General features: G+C 42.1%; 1 protein-coding gene across 4 annotated transcripts in view; it reads right to left on the reverse strand.

Annotated features, from left to right (window-relative positions):
- Positions 1–15,879, reverse strand: part of HECW2 (HECT, C2 and WW domain containing E3 ubiquitin protein ligase 2) — a 367,014-nt gene that overhangs the window by 215,064 nt on the left and 136,071 nt on the right. For all 4 annotated transcript variants that reach the window (XM_059393100.1, XM_059393097.1, XM_059393099.1 and 1 more), the window contains one exon: positions 13,762–14,088. In XM_059393100.1, the coding sequence (XP_059249083.1) occupies positions 13,762–14,053 (292 nt within the window). In that variant the 5' untranslated portion in view covers positions 14,054–14,088. The remainder of the gene's footprint in view (positions 1–13,761; positions 14,089–15,879) is intronic.

Below are 15,879 nucleotides of genomic sequence, written 5' to 3' on the forward strand. Positions count from 1 at the left end.
GCTCATGGACACTCACCGGTGCTAGTCACATCTGCCTTTAAATTCATCAGTTTAAACAAAGCGAGTAGGTTTGATATTTTATGGCAACAGAGTTCTCGGACCGAAAACAGTCCTCTTAGATCACCTCAGAGACCCAGAGTTTGTGTACGTACTCAATCCTTGGATTTAAAACCCTCCAAAATGTGTGCTGTACTGGAAAGAGCAGAAGTAACAGAACAGACAGTATTTATGTGTATTGAAACACTGCGACGGCTGTAAAAAAATAAAATTCTTTCACTGAAGTATTGCTCAGACAAAGGAACAGTAAATACTGGGGGAATATTCTAGACAGCGTTATAAAAACTAGTTAAAACAACCTAGAACGTCAATCTCTACGAGCCTCCCGTCAAGGAAGTGACCCATCACACTCTACTGAGCCTTCAAAGATGAAGAGAGGTTCAAGGGAGGCACAGAAAACGCACATTTAACATATTCTGGTGGAACCAGAAGTGCTCCGCTGGGACAAGAGATCAAGCGCGATCTAAATCGCTGGGAGCCCTTCCAGACCCTGAGCGTGGGCCCCGACAGGGAGCATGAAATGCGCACTTCTTTCAAGGGTCCCACCAGGGTGAGGGGAAATCCGGTTTTAAATGATAGGAGTTAGGGGATATAAAAACAGCTCCTAATCACAAGCCAACTTCTTCTCTGGCACTCAATCTAAGACAGGAGACTATTCCAATACTGGAAGAAAAACCGGCTGTGTTGAACGTGCTGTTAAGTCATATTGCCTTCCTGGGGTTTTCGAGGGTAATTTTAGCTCTACTCAAAAATCACCTGCAGGAACTGATTTAGCACCTAACTCCCTTTAAAAAGCAACCCCGCTGTGGAGGAAATTCCTATTAAACACTGTATTTTTTCCAACCATTTTACTGAGCAACCATGGGAATATATTACTTAATCCATCCGGGCCCTCCGTTTCTCATTTGTAAAATGAGGCCAGCGGGGTAAATGATCATTAATTTCCTTTTCTAAATCTAAAACCTCCATGCCTCTAAGTTTTAAAATAAGCTCCAACAGATGGATCAGCTATTTAATGATTCCAGACGATGAAAAATATAGTACTTCGCCACCAGCATTCGCTTAAAAAATTAAAAAATTAATTTTTTAAAAGTAGCTTTATTGGTTTCATAGTGTTCCTCCATTCAGGCAACCAAATCACATGATGAACTAGAAAATCCGAAGCTACCTGACAGATGCTGACCTGTGACCTTGCTCAAATCAGCAGTTACATGGGGGCACGTACATATATACAGAGTTCACATTGTCTGTCTCCTTGAAATGGTTCAGGAATGACAGGGTTTGGCAGCTAAGTGAACAGAGGAAAAATGACTGTCACGCAGCCCAAAACTAAAAATTTAACCTCCTCCAGATGTTCGCTGAATTCTTCAGGCTTTCCTTTTTGCATTTAATGTTCTATCCTACCCCAAATATGCCCTAGACTTGCACTTTTAAAAAATCTCTTTTTGGATGCTTTAAGAAGGTATATAAATATTTAAAATCCTATTAGTTAGCTTAACGTAAATTCTCACTTGGGAATTTCAAGGTTTTTTTGTTTTTTGTTTTTTGTTTTAGATTAGCCTTACAGTAACATATTTGCTTCTAATATTATAGTTTACTGCTATAATTATAGTCCCAAGAACAGTGGACTTATTTCTATAGAGTAAAAACATGATCAATCATTCTTTGAACCATCAGCAAGTTTATAACACCACTTGTTCATAGATGTGTGATAGTTATGTTGTGAATATAAAGGTGATGTATTTCAAAATGTCAAAAACACTCAAGATTTCTCCAAGCGAAACGACACACAACCTTCAGAAAAACTCCCCTGACTGCTTAGAGCAGCAGATGCGTATTTTTGCAAACAAGGGACTAAGAAAGAACAAAAAAGAATGAGAGTATAAGTCACTAACCATACTGAATTCAGGGAATAAATTCCCTTCTATCTAAACACATAGTGCTTTCCATATTGAAGACAGAACCCATGGGTAAAGAAAGAGTAATCAAAAGGCCTATATATTGTATAATAATTGAAATAAGAGGGGTGCCTGGGTCCTTCGGTCATTAAGCGTCTGCCTTCGGCATGATCCTGGGGTCCTGAGATCGAGCCCGCATCAGGCTCCCTGCTCAGCGGGAAGCCTGCTTCTCCCTCTCCCACGCCCCCTGCTTGTGTTCCCTCTCTCACTGTCTCTCTCTGTCAAATAAATAAATAAAATATTTTTAAAATTAATAACTGAAAAAAGAAATGGAATGACAGTTCTTTAACTATGATCTCAAATACAGGTATTTTAGAAACTCCTTCAGATATCTGGCATATGGCAAACTCCTCACATTGTGGCAGAAATCAGTGAGCGAATGAACACCAGAACTAATCTACTGAATGAAATCCTTAGGAGAAAACTATATAATGTGGAATAAATCTCCAACACGAAAGTATCACTTTTCTGTCATGACTGTCCTAAAACCTACTCTTTAATGAAATTAACTAATCGGCATGACTAAGGCGGCACAGAGAGCTAGATAAGGTGCTCAGGACACAACATGAACAGGACCCAGCTCAGAGCGCACCTAAAGGGACAAACGGAAAAAGACAAATTACAGCCCAGGGTCATCGGCCCTGGAACCATGACATGAATAAGTTCCTGGGGAAACAGGAAAACGGACTGATTGCCTGGGACAGTCGGGGGACACATCACAGAGTGGGTGACTTCCAAATCCCATCTAGAAGGATCCACAGAAGTCAGCCAGGCAGAAATAGGGAAGACAGGAGGAGCAACCTTCAATAAAGCAGAGGGAACCCCTTCGTGAGAAAGACGCGACATGCATATGGCATCCTCACGTCCTAGAATGACTTTCTCTCACGGCAATACCAAAAATTTAAAAAAGTCCTATTGGAGGGTAAGTCTAAATATCACCTTCTTAATGTAGCCATTTCTATATCTTTCCCCTCCCCGAACTCATCTTAGGCATCAAACTGTTCTTTCTCCATGCTCTTGTGGCCTCTGTAACACTGTGCTGCACACACTGCGTCGTTCCTACCTCACACCCCACCAAAATGCGAGCTGATTCACGTCTGTAGCCCTCTGCCTACTGGCAGACAGACATCAGGCTCCCGACAAACGTGTCCATGGTCACCACCTATGAAAGCACCACCCTGCACGCGCTTCCCAAGTGTCATCTTGTTTCTTCCCCCCTGCAAATCCATGGGGTTGATACTATGCCCATTTTTGCGTAAGACATGGAGGCCGAGCCAGAACGTGACTCCAGACGCATGCCACAGCCCCTTTCCAAAACATCTCTTCTTGCCACTCCACTACCCAATGCCGAGGTTAATGGATCCACTGGCCTCTGACAAGTTCAAGCTCTGTATGTAATTAAGGCACTGTGGGTCTCCTAATGATTTTATGAACTATAGTAAATTGAGAAAATGGGAGCATTTGTTGCTTCATAAATTTTCGTGTGGGAAAAAAACATCAGCCTTCCCCAGTGAGCATGCATACACTGGAAGATGTGCAATTCATAATTTAAATTTACAAAAAAATACAAAATAGGACTTAGAGGAAGAATTTCTTAATGTCACTGCTGAATCCAAGTTATGACCCTCTGGTCCTTACCACTTAAATCAGATTGAAAACCTGAGACGCTCTCTATAGTTCCTCTGATGTCCATTCAGTGCACAATTGTAAAGTGACTTTCTCAAAAACTCAACAATAGTGTCAGCCTGACTGTGGGAAAACAACTGTCAGAAATTAATATGATGATTGATAGTTATCACAGCTCTACTGTAACCCAGAGACTGCCTGCATAAGACTAGTTTAAACCAAAGATAAAATAAATGCTGCAGAATGAAAGAGAGAATACCTGAGAGCCCACAACGGAGAAAACCTACTGGAGAAAATAAAGGGAAAATTTCAGGTATACCTGATACCTTTTGTTGCTATCTACGTTAACAAGAAAAAATTAAGAATATTCTTTGAGTTGGTACATCAAAAGAATTTGAAGTTGAAATCAAACTTCTCCTGCTTGCTTCCATTTTTTTTAGAACACAACTTTTGTGGTGTGTGCATGTGTGTTTTCTCGGAAAATCAAACCTCACATAGTGTAGTGCTGCTGATCCAGGTAAGTCTCTTTTTCTACCAATACATTGTAGTCAATACATTGTTGTTTTAAGCCACTAAGTTTTCTCAGAGCTTCTTAGGTAATATATTAAACTGGAATAATCCCTGTCTATTAAAAAAAGTGTAACACTAATATAATGACTAATATAGAAAACAGGATGGAATTAAATGTTGTCAACAGTAAAAGAGAGGACAGAGAAGGAAGAGATTATAGTAAATTTGTTCAAAGATCCTTGTAGAATTTGAGAGGTATGTAAAGATACTGATTCGTGTTACCCTTTAGTTCAATTATACGTGACAAATATTTTAAGGATAACTGCTAACAGGCTAGATCTAGAAAGTTTACCTTTCAAACAGATAGACTGACTAGATGATAAGGAGTAAAGAAAACTCATTTCAGTGGAAGGCACGTAATCAGGTGTAAAAAAAAAAAAACACACAAAAAACAACAAAAAAAAAAACTATGAAAAAGCATAAATATAGAAAACAAGATAGGATGTGGAAATAAATCCAAATATATTAAAAAATAACAGTAAATGTTGGGGCATCCAGGTGGCTCAGTGGGTTAAAGCCTCTGCCTTCGGCTTGGGTCATGATCGCAGGGTCCTGGGATCGAGCCCCGCGTTGGGCTCTCTGCTCAGTGGGGAGCCTGCTTCCCTTCCTCTCTCTGCCTGCCTCTCTGCCTGCTTGTGATCACTGTCAAATAAATAAATAAAATTTAAAAAAAATAACAGTAAATGTTAAAACACTAAATACACTGATTTTAAAAGAAGGTCACTCAGTTCGGATTAAAAATCATAAAGCCACGGATGATTTACAGAGATACACCTGAAGCGTGCCAAAGAATGGCTGAAATGAAATCAGTGGGAAAAGATCCATTGAACAAAAATGAATCAAAGGAAAGTTGACATAGCAACTGATAATAGACAAGCAGACTTTAAGAGAGATATCAGGATAAAAAGATGACATTATAGATGTATTTTCTTTATTGATATACCCATTAATCCTTAGAAAAGTATGAGAAGCCAATTATAACAAATATTATAAAAACAGTTTGTGTGATAAGACATTATTTTGTGAGTTAGTAATGGGTATTATCAGAATGAGGAATTTTTTTTTTTTCTTTTGAGGGAGAGAGAGAGAGTAGGGTGGGGAGGGGAAAGAGAGAGAGGCTGCGTGTCCAGGGCAAAGCCAACAAAGGGCTCGATCTCACAACCCTGAGATCACGACCGGAGCCGAAATCAAGAACCAGACAGTTAACTGACTGAGCCTCCCGGCGCCTGTGGATTGAAGAATTTCTAAACCTCATGCTAAGGTTGTCTTAACTCTATCAAAAAATATTTACAATCATTCCACATTTACTAATTTCGGTACCTATATAAGCATCCTTTAAGGAAAAGCAATATAAATTGGGGGGGGGGGGGGAGGCTCAGATAACACTCACAGAATAACCAGATAAAAAACAAAAACCATCTCACCATCACAGTGTACAGACAGAAGAATGCCTATTTCAAGTATGGTTTTCTACCTATACGTCAGGGGACAAAATATACTAAAGTTTCCTTGGATACACTAAACCATCCATCATTTTAAAGTCTACCGAATGTCCAGGGAACACTTCCACAACCAGTTTAAATACATGGGCATCTCTGTGAACTAGATCTTTAACATGCATATGAGAAGAGAGATCTGTGATGGTCTGTGATGCCAACAAATGCTGTGAATTCAGGTTCTAATGCCACAGGGCATCCATAGTGTCCGGTACTATCCTTGGTCCTGCTCTGGGTGTGTCTTCTCATTCAGTCTCCTGAACACGCTGTAAAGTCTATACGAAAGTATGACACTTTTCAATTCTCACATCTATCCTTGCAGTGACCGTGTAAGGATGTCTTGGCCTTTGAAACAGACCAGAGGACCACACACGTTGTTAGCAAGATGCATCTACTACAGTAGAGACATCAACTGCTTCCTTAAAGAGCCAATGTTTCCTCCCCATTGCCCGGTCTCTGTGCAGTTAGGCAGATCATGGCCCTAATGCTGAATGGAGTCCCTGAGAAGAAGTGAGATGTGTCACTCTGAGGCCAAAGCATTTAAGAGCCGATGTAGGAGTCTCCAGTGCCCTCTTTCCTTAACACCTGCCCAGAGAGGCCTTCTGTTACAGATAGTGTAATGGCACAATGGTAGCCCTTGATAATCCAATATGGCAAAAATCAGGAGAACGGTCAGCCTGCATATCTATCCCACAGAACAAAGCAAGCCCCCATCAATCCATGTTGGACACAAAGTATTAAAAAGAAATAATCTTTTGTTCTGCTAAGTCACCAAGGATTCAGAGTTAGCTCACTTGTACAGCATAATCTGACTGAGGCTAATACAACTAGGTAATAAAAAGCAATTTAGAGTTAAGTTGTTCCAAAAAGCATTTCGTGTTCAAAGCTCTTATTCTCTAAAAGCATTTTCTAAAACTTAAAGACATGACCTGAAACAACTTTTCTTTGGCAGTAATCATGTAAAAATACCAAAAGAGCTTACAGTCACTCTTTACTACATTTGATAGCTATTCTGGAAACTAAATACTTAATAAATAAATTCTTTGTTCCATTTGATTGAATTTGGGATTAAACTGCAGCTTTCCCATCACCTTGAAAAGCATATTGGTTCAAAACCTACATAATACTCAAAAGGCTGTATTATTTAGCATCAAAATTTGAAGTGCTTTATATAATTTCTAGAACTCTGACTCAAAGGATTGGCTTTGGGTTTTTATAAGCAGAAGCAGTCTGGTGTGTCCCTTTAATATGGACATCCCTTCTTGTGGATTCATCCAGGAGGTAAGGTTGTGCTGCAGCTTCAGGCTACCAGGAAAACGATTTTATTATTATTTGCAGTAGCCAAAATAATGATGACAGTTTACAATCAGCAGGACCTTACAGTAAGCCCAGGCACCTTCTCAAGAGCTTTGTACACGTATTATCTTCTTTCTCATGACACTGGTACTTTTCTGAGGAAACTGAGATTTAAAAAGGTGACATAATTCAGAAAGGGCTTCTGTCATGCATAGGGCATGCACAGGGCAGCTCCGCAGCTCTTTGTGCGGAATCGACATCAAAGAGATTACGTAATTCTCTCTCGGAAGCTAAGCAGGGTCGGGCCTGGTTAGTACTTGGATGGGAGATTACGTAATTCTCTCAAGCCAGTAAGTGTATGGGAATTTACTAGTCTGTCTGATTGCAGAGCCTGTGTTCTTAACCTTGGATCATGGTAGAAAGAATTACTTTGTATGTATGGAGGAAAGAGTTGTAATGTGTGGTAGAAACACCTTTCCCAGGCCTTACTGCTTAAAACAAAGTCTGGGTAGATAGCCAGACTCTCTCTCTCTCCCTCCCTTTCTTTCTTTCTACCAGATGGTTTAAAGAAAAATATTAATAGTACAGGTGATAACCCCATACTGCAAAAGTCAAGAAGGTGCTGAGTAAGTAACTGAAGGTTGGAAAACACAGGACTGCATTTTCAACACTCAAGACACTCAAGGCCCAGCCTTCGCTGCCTCCCACTGGCCGTACAGCATCCTACGCTGGACCTTAATTCTTCATGCAATAAACATCGATTTAAACTTTGGGATTTTAAAGCTCTGAAAAACATAATCCCAAGGCCTTGGTTAACTATTATGATCCTATCTTTATTTTACCACCCAAATGCAAAGAAAGATGAAAAACATCATACAACATGAGCCATGATATTTTTTAAGACAGAGTCCAATACGGTTGTTCTGCCATTCATCTTTGTATACGATACAATCAGCACGCAGACCCTGAGAGGTATTCTCAAAGGGCAGTCCAGAGAAATGCTGGCGAACTATGTGCTACTGGTCTATGGCAAGACAAGCTTGAGCCAGAATGTGAAACAGTTGCCTCAATAAGCCCATTATTTAACTTAATTTTCTAACAGCAAGATTTTCTCAGTGAAGGATGCACGACATTGATTTAATTCTGGAGGAATCTTCTTATCTAGTGCTAGACCGACCGCAGGCCAGCAATTTGAGTAGCACTGGGGTACGGAGTGGCAGAGCCGTCTCATTTTCAGAATGGGCATTTTCCTAGCTCTGTTCAGGTACTTGAAGTTGCCTGAAATTGAGAAATGGCAAAGTAAGCCTTCTGAAGTATTTTTCTTTGGAATGGCCAGAAAGCAGAGCACGAGACCGAAGGTTAAGGGGAATTAGACAGCGGGCCTGAAACAAATGCACTCTGTTCTGCTTTAAACAGGGACTGTGCGGCTCTTCAGGGAAAGCTGTTCATGCTGGGTCCCCTCGGTGCTTTCGTGCATGTGAGTGTCCGGCTCTTTCTGTCCAGCCAGCTTGGAAGGAAGCAATGCACAGCAGTGTCGCTTTCCTCAGGGCTCACTTCTCATCACAGAGACTGACGTGACGGTAAGTTATAAATCTAGTTATAAAGTTATAAATCTGGTGATTTTTGAAAACCATATGCAAGGTATTCATTGTTGTAATCTGGAGAGTCGGAGCTATAGCTACCTTGTAATCATCTCTGGAAATCTCAGGGTGTGTATGAGACTTTCTAGAGAGAGAAACTACAATTAGCACCTGTTTTAGGAATTATGTCCACACCCAAATTTACCACAAATGGCGCTTTGATATTTTCAACCTTTTTTTTCTTTGTATTCCCAACAGGACATATATATCGCTTACAATGCCTGGAGAACAATTTATTTTTCTGACCCAGGAGTATATATTTTCTCCCCAGATTAGCTGAACATCCTCTGGACTGACTTGTACAATGCAGAACCTTATGAACAATTAGCCAAACACAAGCAAAACTCCCACTTCTTGAGAGTAAGAAAATGTAAGCCAAGAGAAACACAATCAAAGTGCAGAGCGAGCCAGTTAGCCACACCTCACCGGCCAGACGTTCCACCCAAACCCTTTCTTTCCCTTTGGGATTTATCTCTATAGAGACCATCTCTCTGTTCCACAAATAAAACCAGGCGTTGCTAGGAAACCGCCGGCTTCTCAGGACTCCGCTGAAGTAGGGCGGAGGGGTCTGAGGCCGCCCCTGACACGCATGCTGCTGCGGGCACACTTGGATTCTCAGCACGCCCGTGTCACAGAGCCCCAGAGAGAACGTATTTCTGGTTAGCCACAATGGCCTTAAATTGGTGACATCATTTGTACCCCAAATTCTTTTCTCCATCCTGGCCTTGCAGTTCCTCTTTTCCTCCAGGTTCCTCCCGATGTGTCCCCTGGCCACTTTCCCTAATAGGGCCCCTGAGCATTTCGAGTCACTTACTGACTCGTTCCGTAGATGACACCTGTCACAGGACTGGTCCTACTAAACTTTGGAAAACTTCCACATGGCTTGGAGTTAGATTTTCAAACTTTTTGTATCAGATTTTTGTTACTTTAAAAGAAAAAAAAAAATGACCTAATGGATCTTAACTCTGTTGGAGCAGATTTGGGCACATTCCCTAAAGTCGCAACTACTGAGGCAGCCCCCACTCCCTGTCCTGCCCTCACAAGTGGTTCGCGGCCTTCCTTTTCCCCCCAGGTATCTTTCCACCACCTAGCCGCTTGGGGAGGATTGACTGCAGGTCCGAGAGAGCGTCACAGCGGGGACGTAAGCGGGGGGAAGATTGTTTCCACACATGCCAAGAACTCGGGAGCGCCAGTCCAAGCTCATTCGGACTTCTGCTCTGTCATTCCTAGCTTCAGTCTCGGTTGAGGTCTAACGGCTGCTCCACGGACGCAACAGTTCAGTGTCACATCCTGTCACCGCAGCCTCAGGTACGAGAGAAAGGGAAGTCCAATGACGACAGGAGACCTTGGCTTCTCACTGGAAAAGGAAGTTCCCCCCAAAGTCTTTCCCTGACCTCTCACTGGCCAGAGCTGCCTCACAGTCCACTCCTAGGCTACTCACTCACTGGATTACCATAGAAGTTTAGAACTTTCCTGAGTCTGGGGAGGACCTACCTGCCTGAGATCAATGGCTCGCTGCTGAGCCCATATGGAAGAAGGATCAGGAAACAGCTGTCCGTGAAAACCCACATAGCTTCCGCCTATGCCTCTCCACATGGGAGGGCATAGTCCCCCCAGAACTGAGGCTCCCTCTAACCTAGAGGTCAGAACAGCCCATCTTAGCCCCAGGAGCAGTGGCTGTCTCTCCCTGAAGCCGGGTCTCTGTTGACTCATTCTGAGGTCCCAGAAAAGCCAGGCTTCCTCTGAAACACAGCTGTAGCCTTCAGCTATAGGAATGCGCCACACTTAATGTCTTAGATGCTGGGACATGTGTCTTTCCGAGTCATGTGTTGCAGAAGACCTGCTGAAACCAACAACATGCCAGAGAGTCCCAAGCACGTGGTACTGTCACCTGAAGGTATTAATTTGTGTTCACCCCAGTCCCTTGAGAGGTCTGAGGGCACCAGTTCTCTCTGCCCTGCCAGGGATCTAAAACACTAGAAAATACACTAAGAAGAAATAACAAACCCATGGAACTGAAATCACCATTTATTATTCACTCAGAATTCTCTGGAAATGGTGAGATGGGAAAATTAAGTGAAATCTCTCACTGCCTCTGGGAAAGCAAAAGCATGGAAGAAACTTCTGCTTCAGGTCCTAGGGCCATGACTAGTTCCAGACTAGCCTTCCTGATGGAAACAACTGTAAAACTGGGAGGTGGTGGTTTTCAGACATTGCACAACAGGTGGCTTGAGATGAAAACCCCAGAGAGAAAAGAATCTGATGAGGGGACTCTATGACCACCCAGGTCTCAGCCAGGGGACAACTTCCTGAGTCCACGGAAGCTCCGACAAGCTGAGGATGCAGAGATCAGAGTTTGGATCACAGACGGGGGACGGGGAAGGAAAGAGCGATGGAGGGCTGAAGGCCAGAAGTGCGCACAGGGATGCCCCCAAGCCTTAGGCTAATGTCTAGACGGCACATGAGCAGAGAAACATGACCAAGGCTTTGTAGAGAGCAGCTGCCAAAGGGGCTGAGGGTGTTGAAGTTCCTGGAGGTCCAGCCGTGCTAGAGAACACTGGAATTATGACCCAGCCAGAGAAAAGACCCCTGGTCGGCAGCCCAGGCACCCGCTCAGACATCAGAAACGCCACTACTTGGGAATAAGTACAAAGGCCAACGAGACCTAGATCTAGCCTAACCAAGCCCTAAACCAAGCCCTAACAAAATCCATAGCATAGACCAAACTTGGAGGCTGAAGTTAGAAGTGCCGGGGGACCACACTGGGCTTTCCACCAACCCATCTTCACGAAGGGGAAAACTATATTACTCATATATCCTAATGGGATAAAAGTGAACATTAAAGTAAAAATTGTTCTACAGAAGTGATTTCCACAACTTAGAATTCTCAACAGCCAATGTAAAATCAGTAACTGCTGGATATGCAAGGAAACAGGAAAATGGGATCCATGGTCAAGAGAAAAACAGGTAATAAAAACTGCCCAGATACTGGATTTTGCAAAGAACTTAAAGCAGATGCATTCGATTTAATTCAAATAACTGAATGAAAATATGGTCTGAATGAGTGAACATATAGGGACTCTCATAAGAAAAATAAAATACACAAAAAAGAAAGAAGTACAAATTCTACAAATGTAAAGTCAATAACTGACATTTTAAAATGCATTGGGTGGGACTGACAAGAGCATGAGGATGAAAATATTAAAAGTTAGTAAACTTGAAGGTAGATAATATCTTAAAAATCATGTTAAAATGAAAACAGTTTTGTGAAATCTAAAAAATTGAAGTTATGTAAAACCAAAAGAATTACTTCCAAAGTCCCATCAACACTGTAAGACTTTTTGGTGAAATAATAGATATCAGAAATAAAAATACAATTTTTAAATCCTACCATCCCCATCTTGAAAATATATTTAGACACACCCGGATAAAAATGCTGGACTCTTAAGACTTTCCCCCCCCCCTTTTTCATTGTTATAAGAGGAAACAGAAAAATAAAAATTCTTGAAATATTTTTTGCCATTTTAGATTTCTTGTTATCAGCATGATTAGTTGAGTTACTTCCATTAGTAAACACAAATCAGTTTTATTTTAGTCAACATAAAATTCTTTGTTACTGAAAAACATAGATTTTAGTGGGTTGAACATTTTGATACACTGTCAACAAGGCTGTTACTCTGCCTTAAATCAGAGTTTGTCAAGACGGTGCTACCGGGCCGTTGCGGGAGGTGGACCTGTGCGCTGCGGGGTGTGGAGCGGCACCCCAGGTCTCTCATTCCCTACCCCCCTGTGTCAACCAAAGATGCTCCAGACATTACAAAGCGTCCTGTAGGAGGTAAAGTTGCTCCTGAATGAGAAGCACTGCCATCAACAAATAGGCCTTCCCCTTCCCCAGTTTACTCCAGAAAAAACAAAAAAACAAAAAACAAGAAAGATGCTTAGTTTATCATTTACAGTGAAAGCAAACATGTCTTTCTATTACAATACTTGAAGCTAAATTTTGAAAGGCATTCCCTTTTCTGAGTGAAAAACTTCCCTAACTGTGGGGAATGTTAGATTTTTTTTTAATTTTTTATAAATATATAATGTATTTTTATCCCCAGGGGTACAGGTCTGTGAATCGCCAGGTTTACACACTTCACAGCACTCACCATAGCACATGCCCTCCCCAGTGTCCATAACCCCACCCCCCTTCTCCCAACCCCCCTCCCCCCAGCAACCCTCAGCTTGTTTTGTGAAATTAAGAGTCGGGAATGTTACATTTTTATTATCAGGTTTAATTTAGATTTTCTTTAAGCCCAGGCGGTAGGGTTTGGATTTTTGCTTTCAATAAAGCCAATTTTCTATTTCCTGGCATGTGCCATTCATCATTTGCTCACCTATGCACAGCACGTGCAAATCAGCTAAACACAGCTGGGACATTTTTATTAAAATAAATAGCAACCTATTCCTAAGTCATTTGTTACGAAAATATGACACCTTCTTTACTTATCTGATTGAGGACACATCAGGAATTTCAAAATAAGAAGATACCACAGACTGCAAGTTGTTCTTCATGAAACTCAACCTTTAGAAACTACAGAACGGGGCAGCCCTCTTGGGTCCCCTCCCCTTTCAGGAGCTTTGTACTCTCACTTCACTATCGCTCAATAAACCTTGCTTTGCTGCCAAAAAAAAAAAAAGAAAGAAAGAAAGAAAGAAAGAAAGAAAGAAAGAAAGAAGCTACAACATTTTTTTTCACATCAGTTATCTAAATCTGGACATCTTTTTCACCAGTTTAAAAATATTAGTAAAAATTAATATCCAATTCTTGCCAAAACGGGACTACTGATCAAGGGTAATGTGAAGCTTTAAAAAGAAAATATTATAAAATCTGCAGGCCCTGGCATTTAATCAGGATAGAAATATAACCACAAAATTCGCAGTGGCAAAGCTATTTATTATCGTTGATTGTCTCCTTTCTAAAGAGGAAAAAAAAAAAAGTCCCAGAATCTTACTGGGTTTATTTGTGTGGTGTGTTCCCCACCCCACGCCCCCCAGCAAAACTACACATCGGTGTTATGTCACCATAAGACCGTGTGCTCTAAGTCTCACGCAGGCCCCTGCCACGTCACTCACCGATATGATAAAGTCCGATCCAGTCACTGGGGTCCACCTCCTCCTTGATGTCCCAGAAGATAATGAGGTTCTGGGCTTGCCCCAGCGTGTACTCGTACATGCTGGCCGTCAGGCTGGAGCGGCTCTCGGAAGTCACCAGGTCCGTGTCGCTGTTCGCCCTCTGGAGGGTCATGTTCTCTGGCATGGAGCTCTGGGCCGCCAGGCTCTGGAGGTTCTCGGGGCTCAGTGTGTACCGCATCTGGGGATTTCGACGCCGCACAAAAAGCAGGTGCTCCCGGGCCGAGCTAGCCATCCCGCCTGCGCCTCGGGGGTTAGCTTCTTACAAAGCTGCGAGAGACACAAGCACAGGGCATTCGTGTTACAAGGCAAGGAAATAGGTTTAAGCTTCCCAGACATAAAGCCCTAAAGAGTGTTTATTAAAGCCCGACCATGCAATAATCTTCTGCTGTCAAAATAAAACCTATTACTCTACTGTCAGTGGATGATGTCAGAAACGGCTCCTCCAGACGAAGGTCACTTGAAGGCAACGGCATCACACGCCTGCCGCCCTTGACTTCACAGAGCACGGCTTCCTCCTGGGAATCAAGGAAGGGGATTTCCCTACTAGCCCTTTTAGGTCTATCCTTTCCCCAACAACCCACCCGAAGAAACGGTCCTGTTTTCTTTCACCCCTACACGTACTTGTTTCCCGTTGAAATCAGATTTTAAAAAGCAAGACAGAAAATGTTGACATGGTTGAAATATACCATTGAGCAAAGGATAACTTGCTCAATTTCCTTCGCACAGGAATGTCACCCATCAGAGTCTTTTTTAAGAACCTGCTCAAATGCCACCTCCTCTCTTAAATAAATACAGCGGCCACCGTCCCTAAAACTGCAACACCTCAGCCTTCCCCATCCCTCCCCTCTCCCTGTGTTTCTTTCTAACAGCAATTATTATGATCTGATGTGCCACACAGCACCATTACTTATATACTTAGTTACTGCGTACTCCTCCCAGCAAGAATGTCCGCTTGGGGAAAAGACAGTCTCCTCAGTAAATGGAGCTGGGCAGACTGGACAGCCACATGCAAAAGAATGAAACTGGACCCTTATCTTATAAAATACAAAAAACAAAAACAAAACAAAAAAAAAAAACCCAAATTCAAAATGGATTAAAGATTTGAATATAGACCCTGAAGCCACAAAACTCCTAGAAGAAAACATAGGCCAGTAAGTATCTTGACATCAATCTTGGCAATAATTGTTTGGATCCAACACCAAACACAAAGGCAAAAAAAGCAAAAATAAACAAGTGGAACTGCAACACACTAAAACATCTCTGGACACTGAAAGAAACTATCAACCTCAAAGCTATGAAGCAGGAACAGCGAGCGTCCCGGGAGAGGGTGCGTGTAGCGAGGGCGGAGATGAAGTGGAGAAAAGATAGAGGTCGTCCGTATCTCTGTTTACCAAACATTCACACAGCACTGACTCTTTAAAGCGATTTGGAAGACTTGTGTTTCTAAGTCTGTAGCCGCACATGCTTCAACTTGACCCTGTCTCAGTACGTCCATCTGTTAAATGGAGGGGACTTTAAAGGACCATGCGAGATTGTTGTAAGGAGTAGAAAAATCCTAAGTGAAAGTATTCAGCAAAGAGCAATGACTGTTATTTAAGTAATAATGTAATTGCTGAATTAATTAATGCACTACTTAGTCTGGGGTAGCTCCAAGGACTGGAAGACAGTTAACCGAAATCAAATGCTACAGACAGACCTACCTTTACTCATGAAAAATCACTGTGAGTTCTGCCTTGTGCTAGAAGAAGGAGAAAGCGGGCCATCCTTCCCCTGCCTCCCTATTCAACGTGGTTTCTGGCTTCCAGAAGCCAGAAATCAGCTACATGAGGAAACACAGCTAAGTTAAAGCTTCGGAACTCAACCATGTCTCTTAAATAACTGTTTCTACATTTAAAAAAATTAATTCCAATTTCCAAACAATTCACTTGGGAAAGAACTTTTAAAGTTGAGGACCTACAAGCCAGAACTGCACAAAGTGAGAGGGGAGATTAGAGAAAGGAGAAATTAGAAGACCCTCGGGCACAGAATATGAAGCAAGTCCACTGGAACCTCACTAAG

The sequence above is a fragment of the Mustela nigripes genome, chromosome 3, assembly GCF_022355385.1.
Source record: "Mustela nigripes isolate SB6536 chromosome 3, MUSNIG.SB6536, whole genome shotgun sequence".
In the NCBI taxonomy this organism is placed as follows: Eukaryota; Metazoa; Chordata; class Mammalia; order Carnivora; family Mustelidae; genus Mustela; species Mustela nigripes.